Below are 26,445 nucleotides of genomic sequence, written 5' to 3'. Positions count from 1 at the left end.
TCTTTACCCGTTAAGGTGCGGATGAGCTCTGGGTCTTCCGCGCCCTGGATGAAAGCAGCGCGAACAAGATCTTCGCTAATAGTGCCCAGACTCAGCTTCTTTGAATTGAAGTGCGTGATGAAGTCTAGTAAAGACTCATCTTCCTCTCGGATGCAGTTGAGGATCGTCCATTGCTCTTCGGTATACTTTCTTTGTTGACTGAAGTGTTGGCTGAACTTTTGCTGGATGTCTGCCCAATCGTAGATGTGGTGGACCGTTAGACGGTCAAACCACGCTCTGGCTGCCCCAACAAGCGTCATTTGGAACATGTAACACCACGTGGGTTCCGTCCAATTGCTGACGGTTGCCCCCGCTATGAATCTGTTCAAATGATCGTCTGGGTCAGATATACCATCATATGTGCCTTTGTTGGACATTTGTTTGGCACTTTTCGGGGCAATTGCTTCCGCAATGTCCGTTGCAAATTTGGACGTTCCCGCATTTGCAACAGTTGGTCTGAAGGTTTTAGAGAAGTCACGTGGGTTTCCACCCGCGTTTTTTAGTTTAAAGGTTTCTCCAAAATTTCTTCTGTGGAAATTTGCTTGTTTACGCTTCCCTTTCGCCCTATGGCGCTGGTTTGCGTCACTGTCAGATTCTTCCCAATCTTTATCATACTCGCACTCATTACTCATGTTGAGCTGTTGTCGAGTGCTTCCGAATTCGTCAGCCTGTTGGAGGGAACGTAAGCGTTCATCCAACTCAGCTTGGAATTCCTTCTGATGTGCTTCCGCCCACGCTTTAACTTGATCAAGTGTTTGGCGGGGGAGCCTCGTCTGTTGTCTCTCCAACTGGGTATCGGTGAATCCCAGGGGAGGATTATTTACTGCACTTGCCCCGGCTTGGGTAACCGGGGTAGTGTTCGTAAAAATTGTGTACTCGCCGGTGTTCCCCCCAGTAGCTGGGGTTGTGGTTACCGGAGTTTCTTGGTCACTCGCTGGCCTTGGCACCGGAGTAACCTTAACCATCTTTCCAGAGGTTTTGAAAAAACTGAGAAAATTAGTTCTAGCTTTTATGCACGGATGGCGCCAATGAAGAAACACTAAGTGACCCCGGCAGATTACGGATAATCTTAGGGTCAAGTAGATGTTTTCCACGAGGGTTAGGTCCGGCAAAGATGGTTATTCTTCTGATGACCTGCAAAACAGACACCGTGAGCTCGTCACTGAGAAGGGGGGTACCTCCTTGTGACCACCCTCCGGCGTGAGAATCAGACTAGATTGCTCTGAATATAAGTGTATATTAAGAGAAATAGCTAGAGCAGATAAGATAATATCAGATGATATATGATAATACCAGATGATGATCCCGTTCCAAGGTGTTGGAGTATTTATAGCCGAAGTTAGGTTTCCAAGTAGGTACAGCCAGCCGTATAATATTCCTTTTCTACCAACTGTGGGCTACGCACGTGCCATGCTGGTGGTTGGTGGGTAGGCAGCGGCTGATAGTGACATGGCCGGCTGTGTACTATTCCTTTTCCACCAACTGCAGGCTATGTACGTACCACGACAAGGGTTGGTGAGTAGGCAGCGGCTGATAGTGACATTAAGTACTAGAGCGTGCTGCTCGTCGTACTGTTGTCAGTGAGCTGTCACCCTGTGATTGGTTCATGGGCTGCTTTGGTCAGATCTTGTTTATACCTTGGCAGGTATAGTACAAAAGATCCTCCAGAAGCGTACGGACTGGCTCATTTGGGCGGGAGTATTCCCGCCTTGCTCATTCCTTCTTCAGGTGACATTACTGAATTATTGAGAGTTAGTGCCTTATCTAGATTTTACTTGTTTGAAAATAATATTATTTTCATATTATATATATATATATATATATATATATATATATATATATATATATATATATATTAAAAGCCAACATATGGCTCACTCATTTTTTCTTACTATTCGTCAAAATGTATGTTTCTAGCCTTACATGTGTTGTCTAAGTCAAGTTATTATACGTGTACCCGTCTGCTTCCATACCTCTTTGATATGATCAAAATCCAATCATCTTTACCAACTCACCTTCAAAACAAACTAGCTTTATCAAATCCACTATTCCGATCTTCCACATGAAATCAATGAAGTCAAGCGAATGTCTTCTTTGACTTGTATATGTTTATTTAAACACGAGTAATTACACAAGTGGTATTTTAATATGCATGTTTTATTGTTTTAGTTCTTTCTTTTTAGAAACTACGGATTTTGGCTCCCCAACATAACACAGTTGATTCTTTTAATTAAAATAGGTTATAAATATGTTATATACACGGGAATTGGCCTTGATGATTATAAAGTTAATACACGTTATATAAGGTAGCTATACGTGAGATATGATAAAATGCACGTGATAGATGTTTAAAGACGCTAAAACATGTAAAATACGCGTCACGTATGTTAAAAAACACCCAGAATTTGTTAAATACACGTGACATGTGTTAACTAACAACGGTTTTTCTAATGTTCTTAATCACAAGCTTTTAGGCGATGAATGCGATGATTATTTTCCTGGATGATCGAATCTGAAAAAAAAGTAAACACTTAGTTTATGCATTTCCTTTTCTAAAAGAAAACTCCAACCAAAATGTGTGGCCCATCATCGTTATTTTCATGTTTTTAATATAACATGCTAATTCCATACTGAGATGAACAATGAATGGTGGTGATGATTATTTCTCTAGATGATAGAAATTGATTAGACTAACATGTTTATTTAAATTGCACGTATCAGACATAATCTAAGTTACAAAACTAAATAACATCAATTTATTTTTTATTTTTGAGTGACCTAGGTACAACATGAGAGATAAAATGTCATGACTCACGAGGCAGTTGTGAGAGTTGGTTCCGACAATACCATATCAAAGAGACGAATAAGAAAAGCACGTAAAGCTTTAAGTTTAGAGGGTATTTGCACTATCTTTAGCACGAGAAACTTTGTGCTGAGAATTAACACGTCTTCGTCCTTTTGTTCTTGATGCATTTGGGTCATTTGCCCTCGAAACCACTACAATTCTAAAAAGAGTTCAGCGGGTCATACACAACACAGTAACTTATCAACACCGAAAAATAATACCCCGTAACTTTGTTTTTAGTAGAATTAATTTTGTTATTCAAAAAGAATCCGTCTATAATGTTATGTATTAACTAAGCTAGCATAATAATGTATTGTAATTGCATCATTTTGTTATGTATTAACTAAGCTAGCATAATGATGGTATGTAAGACACTACATCACTATAATCACAATTAGTGTGACACCACTTGAGAAACAACAAATCGAATCAGTCACTGCTCCAATTTCACACGATTCATCAATCCAATCAAACCGTTAAATCTACAAATTATTACACCTAACCTAACAAAAGCCAACATATAGATCCACTGTATAATAACAATTAATAATAATTATAATAATAATAATGATCAGTTAGGTAGTTAGTTACAAATCACAATACGACGTCGTTCCAGGCAGTGGTGTGGTGGTTGGAACATGAGCGTCAGCCATCCGTCAGTGCATCCGGTTGAAGCACCGCCAGCCGACGGCCGTCCGGCGAGAGTGAGGATGAAGGTTATTCAAGGCATGCCGGCAACCATCGGCGGCCTTAGCTTGCGCTTCTTTCAGTTCACCTACGCCGTCGTTTCGCTTGCGGTTATGGTTTCAACTTCCGATTTTCCCTCAGTTACTGCCTTCTGGTAATTGTTTTGTTTTGATTTGGTGATTTTATTATTTGAATTGTATTTATAGTGGAAGTAGTTGTTGATAGATTTAGGTGCTGGATTGTGTAATACTAATTAAGTAGGAGATTGGATCTGTATTAGGAAATTTAGAGAGTAGAGATGAGATCGGTTTAGTACCAGTATACTGTACTTAAGATACCGATAGATACCGAAACCGAGTGATATATTATACTGTACTGATCTTTCTGACTCGGTACTGGTTTCATTGAAAATACCGAAGCAGAAGGGTACCGATACCGAAATCATGAAAATGAGTACATTCTGTTTAGTCTGTGTCGGTTCGGTGTGGTAAACAGTACACATTTGGTAAAAAGTGCTCATTTCTAAATGAGAGTGTTCAAAATTCGTTAGTAAAGAGACATAAATTGTGTTCTAGAACTATGTAGCTGATTGATTTAGCTTCTGAATTTGAAAATTAAGCTGGAAATTTGGAGCTGTGTTAGGATTTTTAGTTGATATTGTGATAGTTACTGTGACAAGAGTATTTATTCTGTTTGATTGAATGAGAGTAGATTTAAGATCGGACGTACTGAAAACGAGTGAAACCATATACCAAATACCATACTGATTTTTTTGACTCGGTACCAATACCATTAAAAATACCGACATCGAAGTGTACCAACACCAAAAACATGAAAACGAGTATCAATGCCGATTGTGTTCTGTTGATACCGGTACGGTAAGTTGGTAACGATGTTCGGTACAAGACGCTCATCCCTAAATGAGAGAGAAGCATCTGGAATGGAAAACTACAGTATTTTAATCACTGGTGTTAATTCATTATGAAACTTTTAATTAAGAGGCCGCTGTGCAGTGAATGGTCGTGTTCTGTTGATACCGGTACGGTAAGTTGGTAACGATGTTCGGTACAAGACGCTCATCCCTAAATGAGAGAGAAGCATCTGGAATGGAAAACTACAGTATTTTAATCACTGGTGTTAATTCATTATGAAACTTTTAATTAAGAGGCCGCTGTGCAGTGAATGGTCGCATGGCGTTACCAATGCAATAATAAGATCAATAGCCAATTAATTTAAATTATGGCGATTAAACATAGTTTTGGTAGGGGTAGACGTATTTATGATCTTATGACTGTGATTAAGATGGAGAAAAGTTAAGACTCCTGTAAATACCTAATTCTGATGCTAGAGGTAAGGGAAGACTAATTATATGAACTATTAGCGTGTAAGTTGCATCAAATAAAATTAATTTTAGTAAGTTTTACCCATGATCACAATAGTATATAATGATTAATAAAAGGCTATGTTTTTCCCTAGCATTATTATGATTAATCATTATAATCTTGACTAGTGGTTTCTGATAGGATTGTTGCTGGAGTAACATCTTTGCCAATGTTCATAGTTGTCACTTGATTAGAGTTTATATAATGAAATCACCACAGGTGGTTGAGTATATTGAAAAGTCTAATCAAGTGAGTTCTTTGAATGTTAGCATGGATGTTGCTTTGCTTTTGCAATAATCTAATCAAGAACCTAATTAAGGTTATGGTGATTAATAATGATTGCAGTAGGGGAAGACTAGTTATATGGACTGTTAGAGAATTACTGTGTAAGTTTCATCAAATAAAAATGGTTGCTTTAGATATAGCACTCTATGGGTATTCTGCACATTACTTTCTATAAATATGTATTCTTGAGTTATTGTTGAATTAAAATCTTTTAATTGTTTGCCATGTCAGCTACCTTGTTGCTGCTGTTGCCCTTCAGAGTATGTGGAGCTTATCACTTGCTATTCTCGACATACATGCCCTTTTGGTTGGTCGGACATTGCAGAATTATAGAGTTGTTAGTCTCTTTTCTATCGGTGACGGGGTAAGATTAATCACTGCTGTTTATTTTATTATTGAGATTGATGATTGTATGCTGTTTACCTTTAAATAATATATGCTTCACATAGGTCTTGTTAACTCCTAAATTAATAATAAACAGTATATTTTTGCTGTCTCATGTCTAGTTCATGATTTAGCTATAGGAGAAGTCAAAATGTCAGATTAAGCGTTTTTGCTTTATTTTATTTGATTTTAATAAAACGATTCAGAATTGTTTTTATATCCAAGTCTAGTTAAGATGACTCAAGACTCATTTCACCTTTTTAAACTTGGTATAGTATCACATTAACTCAGTAAGAAATAATCATAGAATTGGATAGAGGTGTGCATTGGTCGGTGTTGGACTCTAGCTGAACCAAAAACCAAATTTCTGTTTTTGAATTTTGAAAACCATTCGGTTTTGGTTTTTCAGTTTGTGCCATTTGAATTTTGGACTAGAAAATTTTGAGCCAGAAAAATTGGGCCAAAATAATGAATCTGGGACTGAATCTTTTTGTTTAATAATTAATTAATTATTATACATGTTGGCTATATAAAAATTTGGGTTACACTATTTTTTAAATTCTTTTTAATCACTTAAAATTCAAAATAAAAAATGAAAATACATAAATTTGGTTTTGTTTTCACAAAAACATAAAACCAAACTGTTGGTTTTTGTTTGGGTTGGTTCAGTTATTTGGTTTCATGCACACCCCTATCAGATATTGCCATTTGGAATTTATGACATATATACCCTTCGCTTAATACTTGCTTTAGGATACAAAGTGTTTGGAGTATAAGGAGAAAAAGAAGGGTATGGCTGTCATATTGTATCCTGTATTAAACGAAATGGGTCAATATTAAATTTAAGTACTTTAAATAGGAATATCTGATATTAATTGTTTTAGTTGCGAAAATATGATGTTATATATATGATTCATCAAGTTTAAAACCATTGTCTTTAATTTTCAGTTAATATCAACTCTTACATTTGCAGCAGCATGTGCATCTGCTGGTATTACAGTTCTTATCGGTAATGATCTCGATTTGTGTTCTCAAAATCATTGCAAGCAGTTTGAGACCGCAACTGCTATGGCTTTCCTTAGCTGGTTTACTGCATTGCCCTCTTTTCTTCTCAACTTTTGGTCGTTGTCGTCTCGGTAATTGTTAAATAAAACTGTCAATTTAAAACACTGTTTTTTGTCATCATCCCGCCATTCGTGTGTAGTTTGTGTTGTTTTTATTGGTTTTTATAAAGAAAGAATCACGCTGATGTCGTGGGCTCATTGATGTATATACGCGTGTTTAGTTTTTAAATATGCATTCTTCCGCATAGTAAAGTTTGTGTTTATCTCTTGACAGTTGTTATTGCACATCTAAATTCTATACATTATGTTTATCGGTAAATTTTATAACATGGAAATGGAATTAAAGAATATTTTCGCTAATGATGAGATCAATGAGATGAATAAAAGGCATTAATGTGGTTGCTAATGTTCACTTTTGATTCAAACAATGCATTAACAAAAGTGGTTGTTGATGTTCACTCTTGCCCAAACGATACGTGATTAAAATTTAAAAAGCTGTTAATGTGGTTGAATCTTGATTTGAACAATGCACTGATAAAAATCGTTCTGATGATCACTCTTGATCCGAACTGTACACGAGTACAAAGTTATATGGTATTAATACGGCTGCTCAAGCGACCCCATGTGCAAAGCCACTAGTGTGATGGTTGCAATCTGATTGTCGATCTTCACAGGCGAATACTAACTACAGATTTCACGTTTAGTTATCTGAATTTACTCATAACATCAACATTCAATACACTAGACCAGAAATGAGTTAAGATGACCAGACCAGACTCGTAACAGGGATTTGATGAGACATTGGACTGGGAAAACAAAGTATAAATTTGCAGCGAGTGTGTACAAGGTACACATGTAATGTTTCTTGCTACAGCTATACAAAAACGTTTTAGCTGTTTATTTTTCTTGGTTTCGTACGCTAGTATGGACACACAACATGGGTATAAAACATAAGATGCACAAATTTGATTACATGTGGAAGTAGAATCAATGTTCAATGCATATTTGTGTGAATGATGAGAGTCATGAGACATAAGTAATAGCCATTAATGTATAAATGACATGAGAAAAAGCCATTAATGTGGCTATTTCTTTATATTATTTTGAATGGCTAAATGCAAAATTAACGTGGTTATTGATGTTTATTTTTAATCCAAACAATGCATTAGTAAACTTTATAAGTGATTGTTGATGTTCGCTTTTGATTCAAAAGAAGCATGAACAAAGCGATGCATTAGCAAAGCCATTACCAAATTTTAATCCATACAATACATCAACACTAGTACAAAGCCACTAATATGGTTGATGTCCAAACAATGCATGTCTGATGGTTGGCGATCACAAAATACGTCTAGCACTAATCTCATTGTTGATCATCACCCACAAATTCTAGTTACAGAATTTACATATATGACTACATGAAGGTACTCATGACCATACAGGCATAATAAACACACTTAAAATTAAGTAATTACAGACTTAAAATCCATTAAAATCAGAAGGACCAGTCATCTACCAGAGAAACAAAGTATACATTTCCAGTTGGTATGTAAGTACAAGGTACAAGTGTAATGTTTCTTACTAAAAGCTATACGAACACTTAGCTATTTATTTTTGTCGGTTTTTGTACCAAATACCATTACACTAAAAGAGCAAAAAAACAGAGGCACAACACATTATGCTATTCGGGAGATTATCACCATGAAAAAGGGCTTGCTCCCAACAAAAATATTTCATTTTCCACATCTTTCACCCACTGACACACCCGGTTGCATATCCGTATCGCCACACTCTACAAAAATCAACTTACCAAACTTCAGTTATAAGTTGCAAATATAAATTACCCTATAAACTCATCTACACTTGCACAATATCATATTTACCCTAAAAATATCACACACACATACCCTGAAAACTTATAAAAATTTTATAATATATGACTATTATACCCCTCTTTTTGTCTTACATTCCAAACTCTCGCATAACGAAGGGCATGAATGTCGCAAACTTGAAAGTTGGTATATTTGATATTGTGAGTTTTTGTTGGGCAATTATGACATTATAAAATTATCCATAAAAAAATAAAATTTATTTAACCTTATCTGCAAGGGGATCAAAAGCTGCATAAAGTTCAAAATCCTGTGTAACCCAGCACAGTAAAACTGCAAGATAGAATAGTATAACTGTAATTTTAATACCAACATTAATCAAGAAATACCTTCTGTAATATTAGAAAAAGAGGACGAAAGGATATAAATAAAATTGCTAGAATCTGATAGATTAGATACTTTACCATAATTTTCATCTCTTCTGAACTGAGTTTTATGAGGGCCCAATCCTTTATCATGCATTGATGCATAAAGTCTCTGGTATGCTCTATACAATCTACAAAATAACAAAAAAAAGTCAACTGTTACTCAAAACTATAAAAAATAATCAGGGTAAATAGTGCCGTAGAATTTAGCTAAATAACAAACCTTTTCTGTTGTTTGGGTTCTGTGATTGGAGGGGCAAACTCGGAAGATACATATTGATCGAGATATATGCTGCGATATATGAAGTGCAAAAGTCCAGCTGGACCGCCTATACCTACAACCGTTTCAGGTGCCCGTCTTTGATTTAAATGGAATAAAGACCCAGACCGAGCAGATGGGTCAACAGGTAATTGGTCAATACGCAAGCCTCCTTGTGACATGGACATTTGAACTTCATTTAGAACGTTTGACTTTGATAGGACCGTTTCAACTCGTATCCTATGAAGAATAGTTCGAATGGCTTAGACAAGATAATCATCATGACTTTATTACAAAGAATGATACTGGAATATATACTAAGGGAAGAAACACTTGCCTGCATTCTTTAAGATGGAAAAACGCTTGAGAACTTGTCGTGAGCAATATCAAGTACGTATCAGCCTGCAAATATATATAATGTTGAACTCACTTAATCTCCCATATAATATTGTAGGAAAACACAATGTAATAACTAAAAACACAAATTAACAAGATTTTGTTATGTATGCATTTAACTTGTGGGAGGAAAATTTTACAGAAAGTTGTGATTGACTCACATCAAGATAATGAACATAAGCATATAGAAATGCCATAGGGTTGTATCTTGGCAAACACATCGGTGAAAAAGATTCAGATGTCCTGCAATACAGTTACATATTTAGCAATGTCAGTACTGTAAATCAGGTTTTGGGTTAGCGCACACCTAGCACGTTTAAAAACTGGCTAAGGTTTGCGGTGACTTGTACCCATTCAACCACTTTTTTACAACCCAATAACCACATTTACAACTTGGTTATTACCCGCCAACCCGTCTGAAACGTTTAGATAAATGGGTTAAACAGGTCATGTTCGGGTAATATGATCTTAAGCGTGTGCGAGTTAGGGTTGATGCATTTACATGAATAAAAAATATGGGTTGCGATACTATTGACATAAAGAAAATAAAAAGAAATAAACTTGCTTGAATGATTCAGATGACGTGACGAAGTTGGCCAGCAGCAACATATCATCAGGATGAAGTGATGATTTCTGCAAGCCAACCAAACTAACAACCTGCATTTACACTCTAATTAAATTATCAAGTATATAAATTTACTTATTTTTTTGTAGGTGTATAAGTAATGCTGTAAAAACCTTATCTTTGCACATCAATATTGCAAAAACGACTCCTGTATCAGCAACATCTTGCAAAATAGCACCAGCAGCTTGCCTTGTAGGATAAGCTAGAGGAAGACAAGTGTATGCATGAAGAAAAGTAGCAGGGTTCCTGATACAAATAGTTAATCATAAAAACTTTTATATGAAATTATAATGCATGACATCTTTCGATAATAAGTTGATCAAAGCAAAGAAAAAAAACCGGCTGAATGAGTGAATGAGTGAAGAGAAAACAGAATCAGTTCCTCCGAGCAAAGGAGTCATGTCAAATTTTGGATTTTTCTCAAAACATCTATCAACAGATCTTGTAAGTATAAGTATCATCTGCATTAATGTCAATCATACAATGATGTACAAGTATGTGATATTCATTTCAGATAAACCAAAGGGTAGTAAAGTAACTTTACCTGACCATAAAGAAGCTCAAGTTGCCCTCGTAGTGATTCATAAGGTTCTTCCGTAGAGCTTATGCAAACCAGATAAATTGGTCCTTTAATTAGAAAAACCACCTGGTGTTTTCCTGCCCTAACCAATTTGACACGATCTCCCCTGAGAGGTTAAAAAAGTGAATATGTAATGATAAGTGCAAATTACATACGCCATTTGTGTGCTTAAAATACATCATTATGCATCTTAGGCGTATTTAGGTGAATCCAAGACATCTTTATTATCATTTCTTTGATTTAACTCTAGTTTTTGACATTGGATATTGATTTGTTTTAAATGCTTACTAATATTTCTCTTCAACTGCCTTTTAAACTATGTGCATTATTGATTACCATTGACTACTGTAAGACAATGTTACTGTGAGTCTGTGATTCAACTACTCGTGTAGAATCCAAATAGTTTAGTATGTAAGATAAATCATGTGAAAACATGATCTGTATTCAGAGGCATTCAACTAATATTACAGATCATGTTGACACGATTCCAAATCAAAAACGAGTTTTATCAAAAGAAAGGTGAACTGTGTGAAGAAGGGATCTACATGAATTTAAATGTCTTTCTAAAATTCATTTACTTTTCTAGCAAACATCTACTAATTAAGTTGATGATCATAACTAATTTTCAAAACATAAATAAATTAACTATTTTTTAAACTACAGCGATAACCAATTAGTTGGAGTCTTTGACTTTGCTTTTGTAACGAATATAAGATGATAAAGTTGCATTGCCAATAAATGGTAAGATATTTATTTACCCATCTTCCACAAAGGAAATGATAGCTTGCAAAGTTGCTGAAAATCCTGCTAGCTTGTGCTCATCTCCATATCTAGAAACCAATTCAAAAAACAAAATAACATTTTTGTCATGTGTAGTTAAAAATACTACATGATTCATGCAAACTGATTTGAAGCCATTCATACTAATTACCATCTCATAAACAAAATCGACTAATGTGAATAGATTTCATGTGAATGAAACCTTTATTTCAAAATGGTAAGAACTGTGCATACCTTGAATATATTGGCTTTCCAGAGTGACTCAAAATAAAGAAATGTTTCTTCCTTTTCCTCCAAGAGATAGAATTATCATCCTGCACTTTATCCATTATCAGTTACAATACATTACAGACAATTATGATGGATGTGCATCAAACCGAAAAGACCAATCCGAAACCCAAAAAACTCAAAACACCAAACCGAAACAAAAACCGACGGCTTGGTTTTATGTTCTTGTAAGAACCGAACTTACTTTTCGGTTTTGGTCTTGCATTTAACAAAAACCCAAAAAACCAAACCAAATTTATAGATTTTCATTTTTTCCTTTTAAGTAATTTATATAAATTTAATACATATGTAACTCAAGTAGTTTAGCCCAAATGTGTGATACTCAATTAGTTATTAATTAACAAAATGATTGAGGCCCAAATTTGTTATTTTGTTAATAAAAAAAAAAAGCTCAAAATTTACAAGTTAAATGACAAAACTGCAAACACTGAAACCGAATAGTTTTCAAAATTTCAAAAACCAATGTTTCTGTTTTAGCCCAAAACTGTAAAAACCGAATAGTTTTGAAAATTGCAAAAACCAAAGTTCTGTGTTTAGCACAAAATTCATTATTTTGGTATTAAAAAAAATTAACTGGAAATTTTCAAGCTAAAATGGCAAAACAGAAAAAACCGAAACAAAAAAAACCAAACAGTTTCCAAACATTCAAGAACCCTAGTTCACATGTTAGCCCAAAGCCGACCCAAACCAAACCGTGCACACACCTAGCTACAACCGTTCTCTACAGGCCCTATCAACATATGTTATCAAAACTACTACTACTACTACTACTACTATTAATAATAATAATATAACACCGAAATTAAACAAAACCCTGCATGCAAGAAGAATACCTCATCCGCATGGTGTTTACCCCGAACCCACTGCACTTGCGAATTCTCGACGGAATTAACTCCATCATCCCCAAGCGAATCACCATTATCCCGAATAATCTCCCTAATACCATCAGTAGTTTGAGAAGCAACACTTCCAGCACCACCACTACTACTCCCTCTCTCACCAGCATACCCACTGCTGCTAGGGCTTGACATTGCTCCATCCTCCACTTCCACTTCCACTTCCACCTCCAGATTATTCGTATAACTGCTCTCACCGATCGAATTATTATTAATGTTCCTGAACGTATCGGTAACGGTTTCCGTCAATGAATCGTTAGTGATGTCTGAGACGGTGACGTCATAGTGATTGGAAGAAGAGGGAGTAAATTCGTTGAATGAGATTGAAGAGAGTTGATTTTCGATTGAGTTGTTGTTAACGATTGAATTAGGTTCTTGTTCTTCGTCGGAGGATGATGATGATGATGATGATGAATCCGACGTCATTGGAGAATTAGGGTTTTGAATTTTATTAATTTGGGGGAAATGAAATGAATGAGAAGTTGGTTAGGAGTGTTGATGTTCTTCCCAAAGTAGGATCCGATTAATTAATATGGATCATCGGGTCTGTTTTCTTGGTACTCGGATCCAGTGGGGTCACTACTGTATTTATGACCCACCCTCTAGCCTAGCCCATCAAGTGTTTTTCTTTCTTTGTTTAACCAACCATTAACCATCTTTTGTTGTAAATCCTGCCTTGTAGTTTTCAGTTCAAATAAATAAAACTTTCTAATTATTTGAATTATTTATGCTAAAATTTATAATGATAAAACTATTTTCTCTTAAAGCCTTCAGAAGACAAAATATATTAGGCTGAGGGGTGCGGAGCGCTAGTCAGGGCGCGTGAGGGACTTCGATAGCGCCCCGGGGCGCGAGAGCCACACCACCGGGGCGCGAGAGGGGCGCGAGAGGGGCGCGAGAGCGGAAAACGAGGCAGGCGCCAGGAGGCTCGCGCGCGTGAGTGGCTGTGGGAAATGGGAAAGAGCCGTTGGAAGGCTTTAATAATGAATAAAAATATTTTTTTTTTTTAACAAAATCATCTATATATATCACAATACATATATCACAATACATATCAAACACAACCATTCTCACATACTACAACCAAAACGAATATCACACACCACACCCAAAACCCAAAATCACCCTATCTTCGAAACCTTTTTTTAAAAACATGTCTGGAAATTGGTACCCAAACCTAGATTCAGATTACCCTTACGACGATTTATGGTCGGCACCGGAACAACCGATGTTTTATTCGGGGTCGCAACAATCATCCGGCTTTCAACCATCCAACATGCAACCGTCTCCTAACTTTGTAGTTCCGGAGACACAAGAACCGGAACCAGAAGGTGAAGCTGCGGGACAAAGAAGACGCGTCCACCGGAAAAAACAACTTGCAACGGACGGGTCGGGTTCGGCTTCGACCGGAAGGGCGAAACGGAAAATCACTCCGTGGTCATCGGATGAGAAGGAAGCCCTGTGTCGGGCTTGGATAGCCATTTCTGAGGATCGGCGTTGCGGTAATTGTTTTAACGTTTTTAAAAATGATTGTAAATAAAAAGTTAAATAAAAAAGTTAAATGGCTTACAAATTTATTTACATAATTTTGCAGCCGACTACCAAAAGAGCAAGGTCTTTTGGACAAAGGTTAGGGAGACGTTCTATTCGCTCGTTGGGAGTACAGAGCGGAATCCCGATATGATTTCGGGTCGGTGGACCGAAATTAGAAAATTTGTCGGCTTGTTTACTAATCTGTTCAACAGGAACGCCGGTCGTATGAGACCAAGTGGCAGTGACGATTTGGCGGTCTATAATTTCACTGTCGAAGAGTGGAAGCAGGAGTGCCTGCGGAGGTATGGGGCGGTGAAGACGTGGGACGGTGTAAAGTTGTGGGAGAGGTTGAGAAGGTGTGCCCCCTCTCGCGCCCCTCCACACCATGCCCCGGGGCTTGGATAGCCATTTCTGAGGATCGGCGTTGCGGTAATTTTTTTTATATATTAATGTGTTTTTTTAATTAATGTGTGTTTGTTTAAATAATTACTTGTTTTTTTAATAATACGTTTTTTTAATACATTTATAAAAAAATAAAAAAATAAACCGCTCGCGCCCCCTCTCGCGCCCCTCCACACCATGCCCCGGGGCGCTATCACCACTACCAATACCCATCTTATCAAGTTTCTCTCTCTGCCACACGTCACAATATTATTGGATGGCGCCCCCACTCACGCCCCCTCTCGCGCCCCCCACACCCCTCAGCCTTATGATGTGAGGCTAGATTACATGTTAACTCTCATGTGTTCATCATGGCATCTACAAGGTCACTTTTAGGGCGTGTTTTCTAGGAGAGATGCATGTGAACATTTTTCTTTAACTGTTTTAAGAACCCACTTGTAAGTAAAGGAAACGAGAAAGATGTGTGTGTATGTTAAGTTTGTTTTTGAGTCTTTTGTTGTGAATGGTCTCATTTCCAATTTCATTTTGCATTTCTTACTTTGAAACTTTTGATCAAAATCAAACGACAAGCGTGTGCAAAGGCTCAGACCGAACCAACAAACAAAATTTTGGTTTTTGATTTTTTTAAAACCGTTTGGTTTCGGTTATTTCGGATTCTTTTTGGGTTCGGTTTTAATTTTATCATATGAGCCAAAACTGGTTAAAAATAGTGAATTTGGACCCTTTTTTCGCTAGTATCCATTTGGGCTAACAATGCATATTAAATAAATATAAATTACTTAAAATTCTAAAAAATGAAAAGGAAACCTACAAGTTCGGTTCGGTTTTTATTTACCCAAAAAACTCAAATTAAACTGAAAGTTCATTTTTACAAAAACATTAAATCAAACCATTTGCTTTTATGTCGTTAGGGTTTTTTCATGATCAGAAACTTACCTCTCTTTATCCTTTGCATGGAAAACAAAACACTGAATTGTGGCATTTCTTATTGTTCTATTTATATCAACTTTATAATTATTTAGGTTAAGGTAACGCCAAATATTTTTGTATCAATAACATGTCCACGTTGGGTTATAATTGTAATGTAAAGTACATATTTTATATTGTCAGGTATCTAATACTTGTACTAATATTATGTGAGGGATGGTGACATAAGTATGTTATACGTGTCACTGATACGGTCTCGTATCTTGGTTAAATCAATTATCAAAAGAGGGGATGGTGGCTTAATGAGTAGTTGAAGTTTAGGACCGGTTATTATTCAATAAAGATTAGCTAAAGTTTAGGACAAGTTATACAATTCTACTAATGCTTATTTATATCTTTTGTTCTAGTGAGGAGAATGTCAATGTTTATGTTTATGAATTTACTTGGTTAAAATCCTTGTAATGGAGATCTAATCCTTCTAGAATAGGATTGCTTGGAGAATAGCCCATCTCGATCGGGCCAACTATCCTTTAATTTCTTGTTTAAGTTTTGGGTTTCAATTGGTCACTCATTCATTATTAATATTATGCAGCCTTGAAATCCTTTACATGTCTTGAGACATTGTTTTTCTAGTCCCGATCAATCATAATAATAAAACAAAACGTATATTTGTGAATAATTCTCACGTGTATTAGTCATAAAATATCTCAAAACTGATTACAATTCTCTCTTGATGAATTCATGACTTGAATAATCTATATATACTAACCAAACTTGCTAGTCAAGCTAACCTGTTTTAACACAAATCAAATAGCTAACTAATAGAATAAAAACCTACTTGCTTAAATATAATCCCTTAATCCAACCAATCTTGTTGACTAAGTACATTAAACCGATCCACCAATTAACCAACCCATTGTTGAATTAATCGGCCCTACTCACTTCAGCTCAAGTGAGTCGGATATTAGCCGATCGGGCCAATAGTTTTCACAATTTGCTTATACATATCAAGTAGGTATGTTACCATGTTTGATTTTGATTTTCTCTAGCACTTAAAACGAATCCTGCTTGTAACCATTGGATACAGCCATACAGGTTCTTAGAAAACCAAAGCACAAAAACTTATTCGATCTTCCTAGCAAAATATTCGGTTTATAGTTGGTGATTTATATGCATCCCCCTTAAATTTCCTTCAACAATAACATAATATTAATTTTGAAACTTTATTAAGATGCCTTTATAAAGATCGTGATATCATTGCAATTTATTGGACAATAGTCAGCGTTACTTCATAATTGCAATTTAATGACTAGGTTTATTAGATATAAAATTTTGAGAGGTAGAGTTAGGGTATGAAACCCACCATTTGGCTAAGTATGACACTAATTGCATAAGCCGGGCGAAACACTAGGCGCCAGGAATCCACTAACGCAAGGCGTAGTGCATGGCGCGAAGAGTGGAGTCCAATATAGCTTTTCCTGACACATCGGGAATGGTAATGCAAAGGTCCCACCAGCATGGGACAAAAAGATGGTAACCCACATAGGGATAAACACAAAACCAATGGGGATTGGACAACACATAAAGGATGGTACAAACAGTACAATCAAATCCTTGTCAAAAGGCCACGATGCCCACCAACTTCCACCAACCACCACGATCGCACGAGTGAGGAATATTATTGGTGGAGAACCTGACAACGTGGTTGGTCACACTCTCTCTCTCCTCCGGCTATAAATACCAGTAAACCTCCAAATGGTAAGGCATATACTCACTCTCACTATCACTGTCAAATTATACCCTCTCGTATTATCAAATACTGATTCTCACGCCGGAGGGTGGTTACGAGAGAATCCCCCCCATTCCTCGTAACGAGTGTAACACCCCGACCGATGGCGGATTATACATCGGGGCGCCACGTATTGTTTCATTACTCGTGACACTATTTGGGTGTCAATATTTAATAAATACGTTTTCATTGCGCACGCGCAGAACGCAAATCGTAAAGTAACATAAATCATATCATAACTCAAAATATTCAAATAACATAATTCGTCTTGTTACATTTTAATCTAGGTCCAAAGAAAAAGAAAACATCCTACGTGTCCTTGAGATTCCCAAAAGCAGCTACAGCAAACCTGAACATGTGTTAAAATAAAACGTCAACACCTGCGTGTCGGTGAGAAATCAAGTTTAATAGATATAAATAGATAATAACAAACACTGCGCGCAACATGTGCTTCACTGGGGTTTAACATAGGGTGTAATCAGATTGTGATCAAGCCTTAGATCATAGCTCATAGTTCAATCCGTGCTCCCAATTGAGCACAAAAACAAGAAATCATACGTGCATGTGTAAACAAAACAAGAAAACCGTAAACGATAGGTCTCCCGTGTTCATCTAATGGATCCATGAAAACTTCGGAATAGGCCGAACAAAGCGGTTAATGATTCACACATACAAATAAACAGCCAAGTAAACGTCCATAACACATGGGGTTTTGCGCACATAAATTTCATAAACAAGTTTAAGACTCAAGTTGTACGAACACATGAACATCCCAAAACATTAAAAATAAAAGGGGATTAAGTACGAGATTACTCACCTGAAAAAGGTGTGTTGAAAGATAATGCAAGAATCCAAATTTTAAACAAGCACAAGTTAACCTATAAATAAGAGGTTATTGGTTTAACGATTGGTTTTTATGTCTTGAATATATGCAGTAAGTCACTTAAACAAATTATTTAAAAGGAAAAATTATATATTAATTATTTACCGAGAATCTGGGCAAAACAGAAGAGAAGAAGGAGGCAAAGAGAGGAGTTGGAGGCGCTGAAGATCTTCGGCAGATGGCAAAGGGAGAGGGATTTGGGGAGAGTTTTAAGTGTAGTGTGTGAAGTGTTAACTAAATAGTTTTATTTATAGGAAAACTATAGGGAACACAATCCCTTGAAAAGGGGAAAAGATCAAATAAAATCAAGCAAAAGATATTAAAAAGCACAAGAAAACAAAAGCAAAAGATATTAAAAAGATATGCCGGCAGCTGCAGGGGATGAGGAAAAGCTGACAGGTTACAGGTAAAGCATGGGAGGTGTCAGAAAAAGCACTGTTCAAGGCATGCAAAAGAAGATTTCAAAAGATTATGTCAGTCACTTTTTCTGTCAACCAATAGGATTGGTGCGCATGCTGCGCCGAAAGTGGCTTTTCGGACAGATGTCGGAACTGACCTACAGTGCTCAAACAAAGGATAAGATATTTCAAAAGCATACAAGCTGACCTAAACAGAAGAAAAGACTTAAGGTCTAGCGCGAGAAGACTCGAGCGCGCGCGAGGGAGGAGGCAGACAGAGAACAATTCTAAGCGCGCCGCGGGAAGAACTATAATCCTTAGCGCGTCGCGAGAAGAACTACAATCCTTAGCGCGTCGCGAGAAGAACTACAATCCTTAGCGCGTCGCGGGAAGAACTACAATCCTTAGCGCGTCGCGGGAAGAACTATAATTCTTAGCGCGCCGCGGGAAGAACTACCATTTTTAGCGCGCCGCGGGAAGAACTACATTCCTTAGCGCGCCGCGGGAAGAACTACCATTCTTAGCGCGCTGTGGGAACAGTTCGCCTCGCGTATCGCAGGGACAGCTGGTCTTCGCGCAGGCTTCCTTGTAAGGAGTCTGGCGCGTGGAGCTGCGCAGACATCCTTAGGCGGGAAGAACCAAAGGACAAGCAAAGAGTTAAAAGGGTTTCAAGGCTTAAGGGTTAAGCAGAGGGGCGGGACGGCGACAAGAGAGAAAAAGGGAGGCGGGACGGCGACAAGAGAGAAAAGGGAGGCGGGACGGCGACAAGAGAGAAGAAGAGGCGGGATGGCGACAAGAAAGAGAAAGAGGCGAGACAGCGACAAGAAATTAATACTATTATTATCATTAGTAATAAAAAAATATAAATATAATTTATTTAATGTTAAATTTACAAAGATTAATAATCAAATTTTAAATCATAAAAAGAATCGGATTCGAAAACGGGTACCTGGGTCGGGTCGGATTGGGCAGATGTCACAGTCTCCCATACTTTAAGAAATTTCGTCCCGAAATTTATCTCGAAGTAGGTTGCGCAGAGAAAAGGTGCGGGTACTTGATCTTCATCTGATCTTCCCTTTCCCAAGTGAACTCGGCTCCGCGCTTGGACTGCCAACGAACTTTAACAATAGGGATGCGACTGCGCTTGGTTTGCTTTACCTCGCGATCCATAATCTCAACAGGCTTCTCAACGAAATGCATAGACTTATCAACTTGAACTTCATCAAGTGGTATGTGGAGGTTCTCGTCAGCTAAACATTTCTTGAGATTGGATACATGGAAAGTTGGATGCACATTGCTGAGCGCGGGCGGCAGGTCCAGTTTGTAGGCAACTTTTCCCACCCTCGCAAGAATCTTGAATGGACCAACATAACGAGGTGCAAGCTTACCTTTCTTCCCAAAGCGGACAACACCCTTCCAGGGCGACACTTTGAGGAGAACAAGATCACCAACTAGAAATTCGAGAGGCTTCCGCCTGCGATCTGCGTAACTCTTCTGTCGGCTTCTGGCAGTCAGCAGATGATCACGGATCTTGGCGATTTTATCGGTTGTCTCTTGAACTAGTTCGGGTCCTGTGATTTGAACTTCACCCACTTCGCTCCAACAAATCGGTGAGCGGCACTTTCGACCGTAAAGTGCTTCAAATGGGGCCATACCGATGCTGGAATGATAGCTGTTATTATAAGAGAACTCGATCAGGGGTAGGTGCGAATCCCAATTACCTCCAAAATCAAGAACACAAGATCGAAGCATATCCTCAAGGGTTTGGATGGTTCGCTCAGACTGTCCGTCAGTCTGAGGATGATATGCGGTACTCATGTCCAAACGAGTTCCTAACGCAGTTTGGAGAGATTTCCAAAAGCGAGATATAAAACGACCATCGCGATCGGATATGATGCTCAAGGGAGTACCATGACGGCAGACAATTTCTTTGACATAAAGATGCGCAAGTTGTTCAACACGGTAGGTTTCACGAATGGGCAGAAAGTGGGCAGACTTGGTCAATCGATCCACTATTACCCAAATGCTATCATGTTTGCTTGCGGTCAAGGGTAACTTGGTGATAAAGTCCATTGCTATACTTTCCCATTTCCACGTAGGAATTTCAGGTTGTTCGAGCAAACCAGATGGGCGTTGATGTTCAGCTTTTACCTTAGAACAAGTTAGGCATTTAGCTACGAACACAGCAATATCCTTTTTCATACCAGGCCACCAATAAGAAAGGCGCAAATCTTTGTACATTTTGTCAGCACCAGGATGAACGGAATACCGAGTTTTGTGCGCTTCACTCAGTATGACAGAGCGAAGATTCTCATCATTGGGGATCCAGATGCGATTGAGATAACAGAGAATTCCATTCAGGTTAGGGACTAGATGTACTTCTGCACCACACGCTAACTCGGCGCGTAGGTTGCCTTTGCTGATCGATGCGCGCTGCGCGTCGCGAATGCGCGATTCAAGATCGTTTTGGATCGGCGCAAAATGAAGCTGCGTGCGCGGCAAGATACAGTTGAGTTGGCTGGGTTTGCGGCTGAGCGCATCGGCTACCACATTAGCCTTTCCAGGGTGATATCGGATCTCACAATCGTAATCGCTGATGAGTTCGTTCCATCGGCGTTGTCTCATGTTAAGTTCCTTTTGATCAAAAATGTGCTGAAGGCTTTTATGGTCTGTGTAAATGATACACTTAGTCCCATAGAGGTAGTGTCTCCAGATTTTCAAGGCAAATACAACTGCACCAAGTTCGAGGTCGTGAGTCGTATAATTCTTTTCATGAATTTTAAGTTGCCTAGACGCGTAAGCGATAACCTTGCCTCGTTGCATAAGTACACAACCGAGACCTTGGTTGGAGGCATCACAATAAACGACAAAGTCGTCAGTACCCTCAGGTAACGCTAGAACAGGAGCTTCGCACAACAATCGCTTGAGCGTTTGAAAGGCTTCTTCTTGCTTAGAGCCCCAAACATACGGTTTGCCTTTATGCGTTAAAGCTGTTAAAGGCAAAGCGATTTTTGAGAAGTTCGAAATGAATCGCCGGTAGTAACCAGCTAAGCCCAAAAAGGAACGGATTTCGGTAGGAGTGGACGGTGTAATCCAGTTCTTGATTGCTTCAATCTTGGATGGGTCGACATGAATACCCATCTTGTTTACAACATGACCAAGAAACTGTACTTCATCCGACCAAAACTCACACTTGGAGAGTTTGGCATAGAGTTGTTCGGTTCGAAGCTTTTGCAACACCAACTGAAGATGTTGTTCATGCTCGGCCTTGGTTTTGGAATATACCAGAACGTCATCGATAAACACGATCACGAATCGGTCCAAGAAAGGCCTACACACCCGGTTCATTAGATCCATGAAAACAGCGGGTGCGTTGGTTAAACCGAAGGGCATGACCAAGAATTCAAAATGACCGTAGCGGGTTCGAAAGGCAGTCTTGGGAATATCCTCTTCGCGGATACGCAACTGGTGATAGCCAGAACGGAGATCGATCTTGGAGAAACAAGAGGCACCTTGGAGTTCGTCAAAGAGGTCGTCAATACGCGGTAAAGGATACCGGTTCGCGGTAATCGATACACATGCGAAACGATCCGTCTTTCTTTTTAACGAACAACACCGGAGCACCCCATGGCGAAGAGCTAGGGCGAATGAATCCTTTATCGGTCAACTCTTGAAGTTGACTTGCCAATTCTTGCATTTCAGCGGGTGCAAGACGATAAGGAGATTTGGCTACAGGGGATGCACCAGGGACAAGATCAATACGAAACTCGACTTCCCGAGCGGGAGGTAAACCAGAAAGATCATCGGGAAAGACTTCAGGAAAGTCACGCACGATGGGAATTTCAGAAAGTTTCTTCTTTCCTTCATCGGGTTTGACCACATGAGCTAAGAATGCGACACATTTCCTTCGCAAAAGTCTTCGGGCTTCAGAGCATGACATAAGTTTAAGGCCGTTAGATGGTTTCTCGCCGTAGATATGAAGATCTTGACCATTTTTCCGAGGAATGCGAATCAACTTCTTGGCGCAGATTACTTCGGCGCGATTTTGCGAGAGCCAGTCCATTCCAATAATCACATCAAAACTTCCAAGAGGCATGGGAATGAGGTCGATTAGAAAATCATGTTCATTAAGGTTAAGCGTGCAATCCTTGATCACAGAGTTTATTAAAATAGTTTCACCATTAGCCAATTGAACTGAAAAGTTTTCGTTTAAGTTTACTCGCGGTCGCGCAAGTTTTTGCTCAAATGCGCGAGAAATAAAACTTCTATCGGCGCCAGTATCAAAAAGTATAGATGCATATTGTCCGTTAAGTAAAAATGTACCATTAACCACGTCATTATTCGCTTGCGCTTGGTGCGCGGTTATATTAAAAGCTCGGCCTCGCGTCACTTGGTTTGAAATTTGGTTAACCGGATTAGCTTGCGTAATTTGTACTTGCAGTCTCGGGCACGCATTCCGGAAATGACTGGGGTCACCGCAGTTATAGCACGACCTGGGTCGTGGATTAGGGTATGTTGGTTGTGGGTTTAGCAGGTAAGTTGGTGGTGTTTGCGCGATTGGGTTGGCGGGAAGGACTCTACAGTTCTCAGCAGTGTGACCAGTACGGCCACATCGGTTACATTGTCGACACGGGACTTGAGTTGGATGGTGAAGTCTACAGGTTGGGCAAAAGGGTTGGTTTCCTGTGTAAGGTTTCTTAGTTGACGGAGCAGGGAGTGCGGGATTGGTTAAGGCATAGTTATGGACTACAGGGGGTGTTGGGTAGGTTGGCAGTGGGTTAGAAGCGTATACTAGAGGTTGGTAGGCGGGTTGCTGGACAACGAACGGGTTGGTAAGCGCGTAGGCTTGATGTTTGCGCCTGCGCTTGAGGTTGTTACGGTTTGAGGGTTCTGGCTTGGTTTCTGTTGGTTCAGGGACAGTCTTGGTGAGTTTGGTCTTTTCGGCTCCCCGCAGGAACAGGGTTCCTGCCCTGACATGGTTTTCGCTGAGCACAGCGGCCAACTCGATGGCGTCAGAGAGGGTTGCTGGGTTCCTGGCCCATACAGAATCTTGAATTTCCATGGGAAGACCCCCAAGAAACTTCTCGATGGCTCGGCGGGAAGGGGTAACTAGGTGTGGGACAAGCAAACTTAGTTCGTGGAAGCGCATAGCGTACTCGCGCGCTTCGCCACTGTACTGCTTCAAGTTCCAAAATTCCTCCTCAAGGCGCTTTATTTCGTTGGGAGGGCAGAATTCTCTAGTCACAAGTTCTTTGAATTCCTCCCAAAGCATGCTAGAAGCAGCCTCTGCGCCACGCGCATGAGCTACTCCGTTCCACCAAGTAAGCGCCCTTGATTCTAGGACACTTGAGGCGTATAAGGTTCGTCGGTCTGGAGGGCATTGGGTATGGAGGAAGGTGTTCTCAATTTTCTCGAGCCATTGGAGCATTACGGTGGCTCCTTCAAGCCCTGTGAATTTCGGAGGGTTACCCGCATTAAAGGATTTAATATTGTATCCGGAGGGGTTGGTATTGTTTTGGTTTAAGGCTTGGGCTATTGCGGCGGCCATTTCTTGGGAACGTTGCTGCCTACGTCTGCGCGCGGCTTCTCTCATCTGATGACGGCGAGATAGCGGAGGCATTCTATAAAAGTTTTAGTTTTTGTTAATATCTTGGTATGGGAAATCGTTTTAGCGCAAAGTATATCGTCGTAAAGCTTGTTTCACGGAGTTAAATGCAATCAAATTTTGACGTAAGATATGAATTTAAATGCAAACTAAATACAGGTAATAAATTCGAATTGAAAATCGACAATTCATGCATCACCATGACTTTCCGAGTTCTCAATTTAAAATATCGAGTAAACAAGCATTGAAGGTTGACAATTCATGTATCACCATGACTTTTCAAATCTTCAATTTAAAATATCGAGCAAATGAATATTGGAGATTGACAATTCATGTATCACCATGACTTTTCAAATCTTCAATTTAAAACATAAAGTTAATGGTAATTGAAAATCAACTATTCATGTACCACCATGACTTTTCGGATTTTCAATCCCCACAACAAACGAATATGCAAGTAAAGAAATAAATTGAAATTTAACAATAAAATTGAAAGATCGCGAATAAAACATGAAATCATGTGCTGCGTAAGCGCAAGCATATTTTATAAATATCGAGTAAATTAACAATTAGCGCGCAAACATGAGATATTTCTCATGCGCGAGAAGGGACTCTTAGGTATTCTAGGTCGTTACGTCTAACCACCTATCCTAAGTCACGGAGCTCTAATACCAATCTGTAACACCCCGACCGATGGCGGATTATACATCGGGGCGCCACGTATTGTTTCATTACTCGTGACACTATTTGGGTGTCAATATTTAATAAATACGTTTTCATTGCGCACGCGCAGAACACAAATCGTAAAGTAACATAAATCATATCATAACTCAAAATATTCAAATAACATAATTCGTCTTGTTACATTTTAATCTAGGTCCAAAGAAAAAGAAAACATCCTACGTGTCCTTGAGATTCCCAAAAGCAGCTACAGCAAACCTGAACATGTGTTAAAATAAAACGTCAACACTTGCGTGTCGGTGAGAAATCAAGTTTAATAGATATAAATAGATAATAACAAACACTGCGCGCAACATGTGCTTCACTGGGGTTTAACATAGGGTGTAATCAGATTGTGATCAAGCCTTAGATCATAGCTCATAGTTCAATCCGTGCTCCCAATTGAGCACAAAAACAAGAAATCATACGTGCATGTGTAAACAAAACAAGAAAACCGTAAACGATAGGTCTCCCGTGTTCATCTAATGGATCCATGAAAACTTCGGAATAGGCCGAACAAAGCGGTTAATGATTCACACATACAAATAAACAGCCAAGTAAACGTCCATAACACATGGGGTTTTGCGCACATAAATTTCATAAACAAGTTTAAGACTCAAGTTGTACGAACACATGAACATCCCAAAACATTAAAAATAAAAGGGGATTAAGTACGAGATTACTCACCTGAAAAAGGTGTGTTGAAAGATAATGCAAGAATCCAAATTTTAAACAAGCACAAGTTAACCTATAAATAAGAGGTTATTGGTTTAACGATTGGTTTTTATGTCTTGAATATATGCAGTAAGTCACTTAAACAAATTATTTAAAAGGAAAAATTATATATTAATTATTTACCGAGAATCTGGGCAAAACAGAAGAGAAGAAGGAGGCAAAGAGAGGAGTTGGAGGCGCTGAAGATCTTCGGCAGAGGGCAAAGGGAGAGGGATTTGGGGAGAGTTTTAAGTGTAGTGTGTGAAGTGTTAACTAAATAGTTTTATTTATAGGAAAACTATAGGGAACACAATCCCTTGAAAAGGGGAAAAGATCAAATAAAATCAAGCAAAAGATATTAAAAAGCACAAGAAAACAAAAGCAAAAGATATTAAAAAGATATGCCGGCAGCTGCAGGGGATGAGGAAAAGCTGACAGGTTACAGGTAAAGCATGGGAGGTGTCAGAAAAAGCACTGTTCAAGGCATGCAAAAGAAGATTTCAAAAGATTATGTCAGTCACTTTTTCTGTCAACCAATAGGATTGGTGCGCATGCTGCGCCGAAAGTGGCTTTTCGGACAGATGTCGGAACTGACCTACAGTGCTCAAACAAAGGATAAGATATTTCAAAAGCATACAAGCTGACCTAAACAGAAGAAAAGACTTAAGGTCTAGCGCGAGAAGACTCGAGCGCGCGCGAGGGAGGAGGCA

At 38.7% G+C, this 26,445-nt stretch overlaps 2 protein-coding genes across 2 annotated transcripts; one reads left to right on the top strand and one right to left on the bottom strand.

The window, feature by feature from the left end:
* The first annotated feature begins 3,363 nt into the window (after nt 1–3,363).
* Nucleotides 3,364–7,007, top strand: LOC143572140 (CASP-like protein 5A2). Its single transcript, XM_077057371.1, has 3 exons — nt 3,364–3,725; nt 5,470–5,602; nt 6,571–7,007. Exons 1-3 carry the CDS (start codon nt 3,523–3,525, stop codon nt 6,760–6,762), a joined length of 528 nt encoding a protein of 175 aa, XP_076913486.1. The 5' UTR covers nt 3,364–3,522; the 3' UTR covers nt 6,763–7,007.
* A 1,046-nt stretch (nt 7,008–8,053) lies between these two features.
* Nucleotides 8,054–13,239, bottom strand: LOC143572143 (vacuolar fusion protein MON1 homolog). Its single transcript, XM_077057377.1, has 13 exons — nt 12,702–13,239; nt 11,815–11,894; nt 11,559–11,630; nt 10,765–10,906; nt 10,560–10,681; nt 10,334–10,466; nt 10,161–10,252; nt 9,757–9,838; nt 9,537–9,601; nt 9,164–9,439; nt 8,980–9,071; nt 8,784–8,848; nt 8,054–8,478 (listed from the first exon to the last, which is right to left on the bottom strand). Exons 1-13 carry the CDS (start codon nt 13,188–13,190, stop codon nt 8,383–8,385), a joined length of 1,806 nt encoding a protein of 601 aa, XP_076913492.1. The 5' UTR covers nt 13,191–13,239; the 3' UTR covers nt 8,054–8,382.
* Nucleotides 13,240–26,445: the final 13,206 nt, after the last annotated feature.

Source organism: Bidens hawaiensis, unplaced genomic scaffold, assembly GCF_021521415.1.
Source record: "Bidens hawaiensis isolate Kalapana, Puna unplaced genomic scaffold, B.hawaiensis_p1.1 tig00025754_1, whole genome shotgun sequence".
Classification (NCBI taxonomy): domain Eukaryota; kingdom Viridiplantae; phylum Streptophyta; class Magnoliopsida; order Asterales; family Asteraceae; genus Bidens; species Bidens hawaiensis.
The sequence above is the reverse complement of the archived record's forward strand: the minus strand, read 5'-3'. Positions and strand labels throughout refer to the sequence as shown.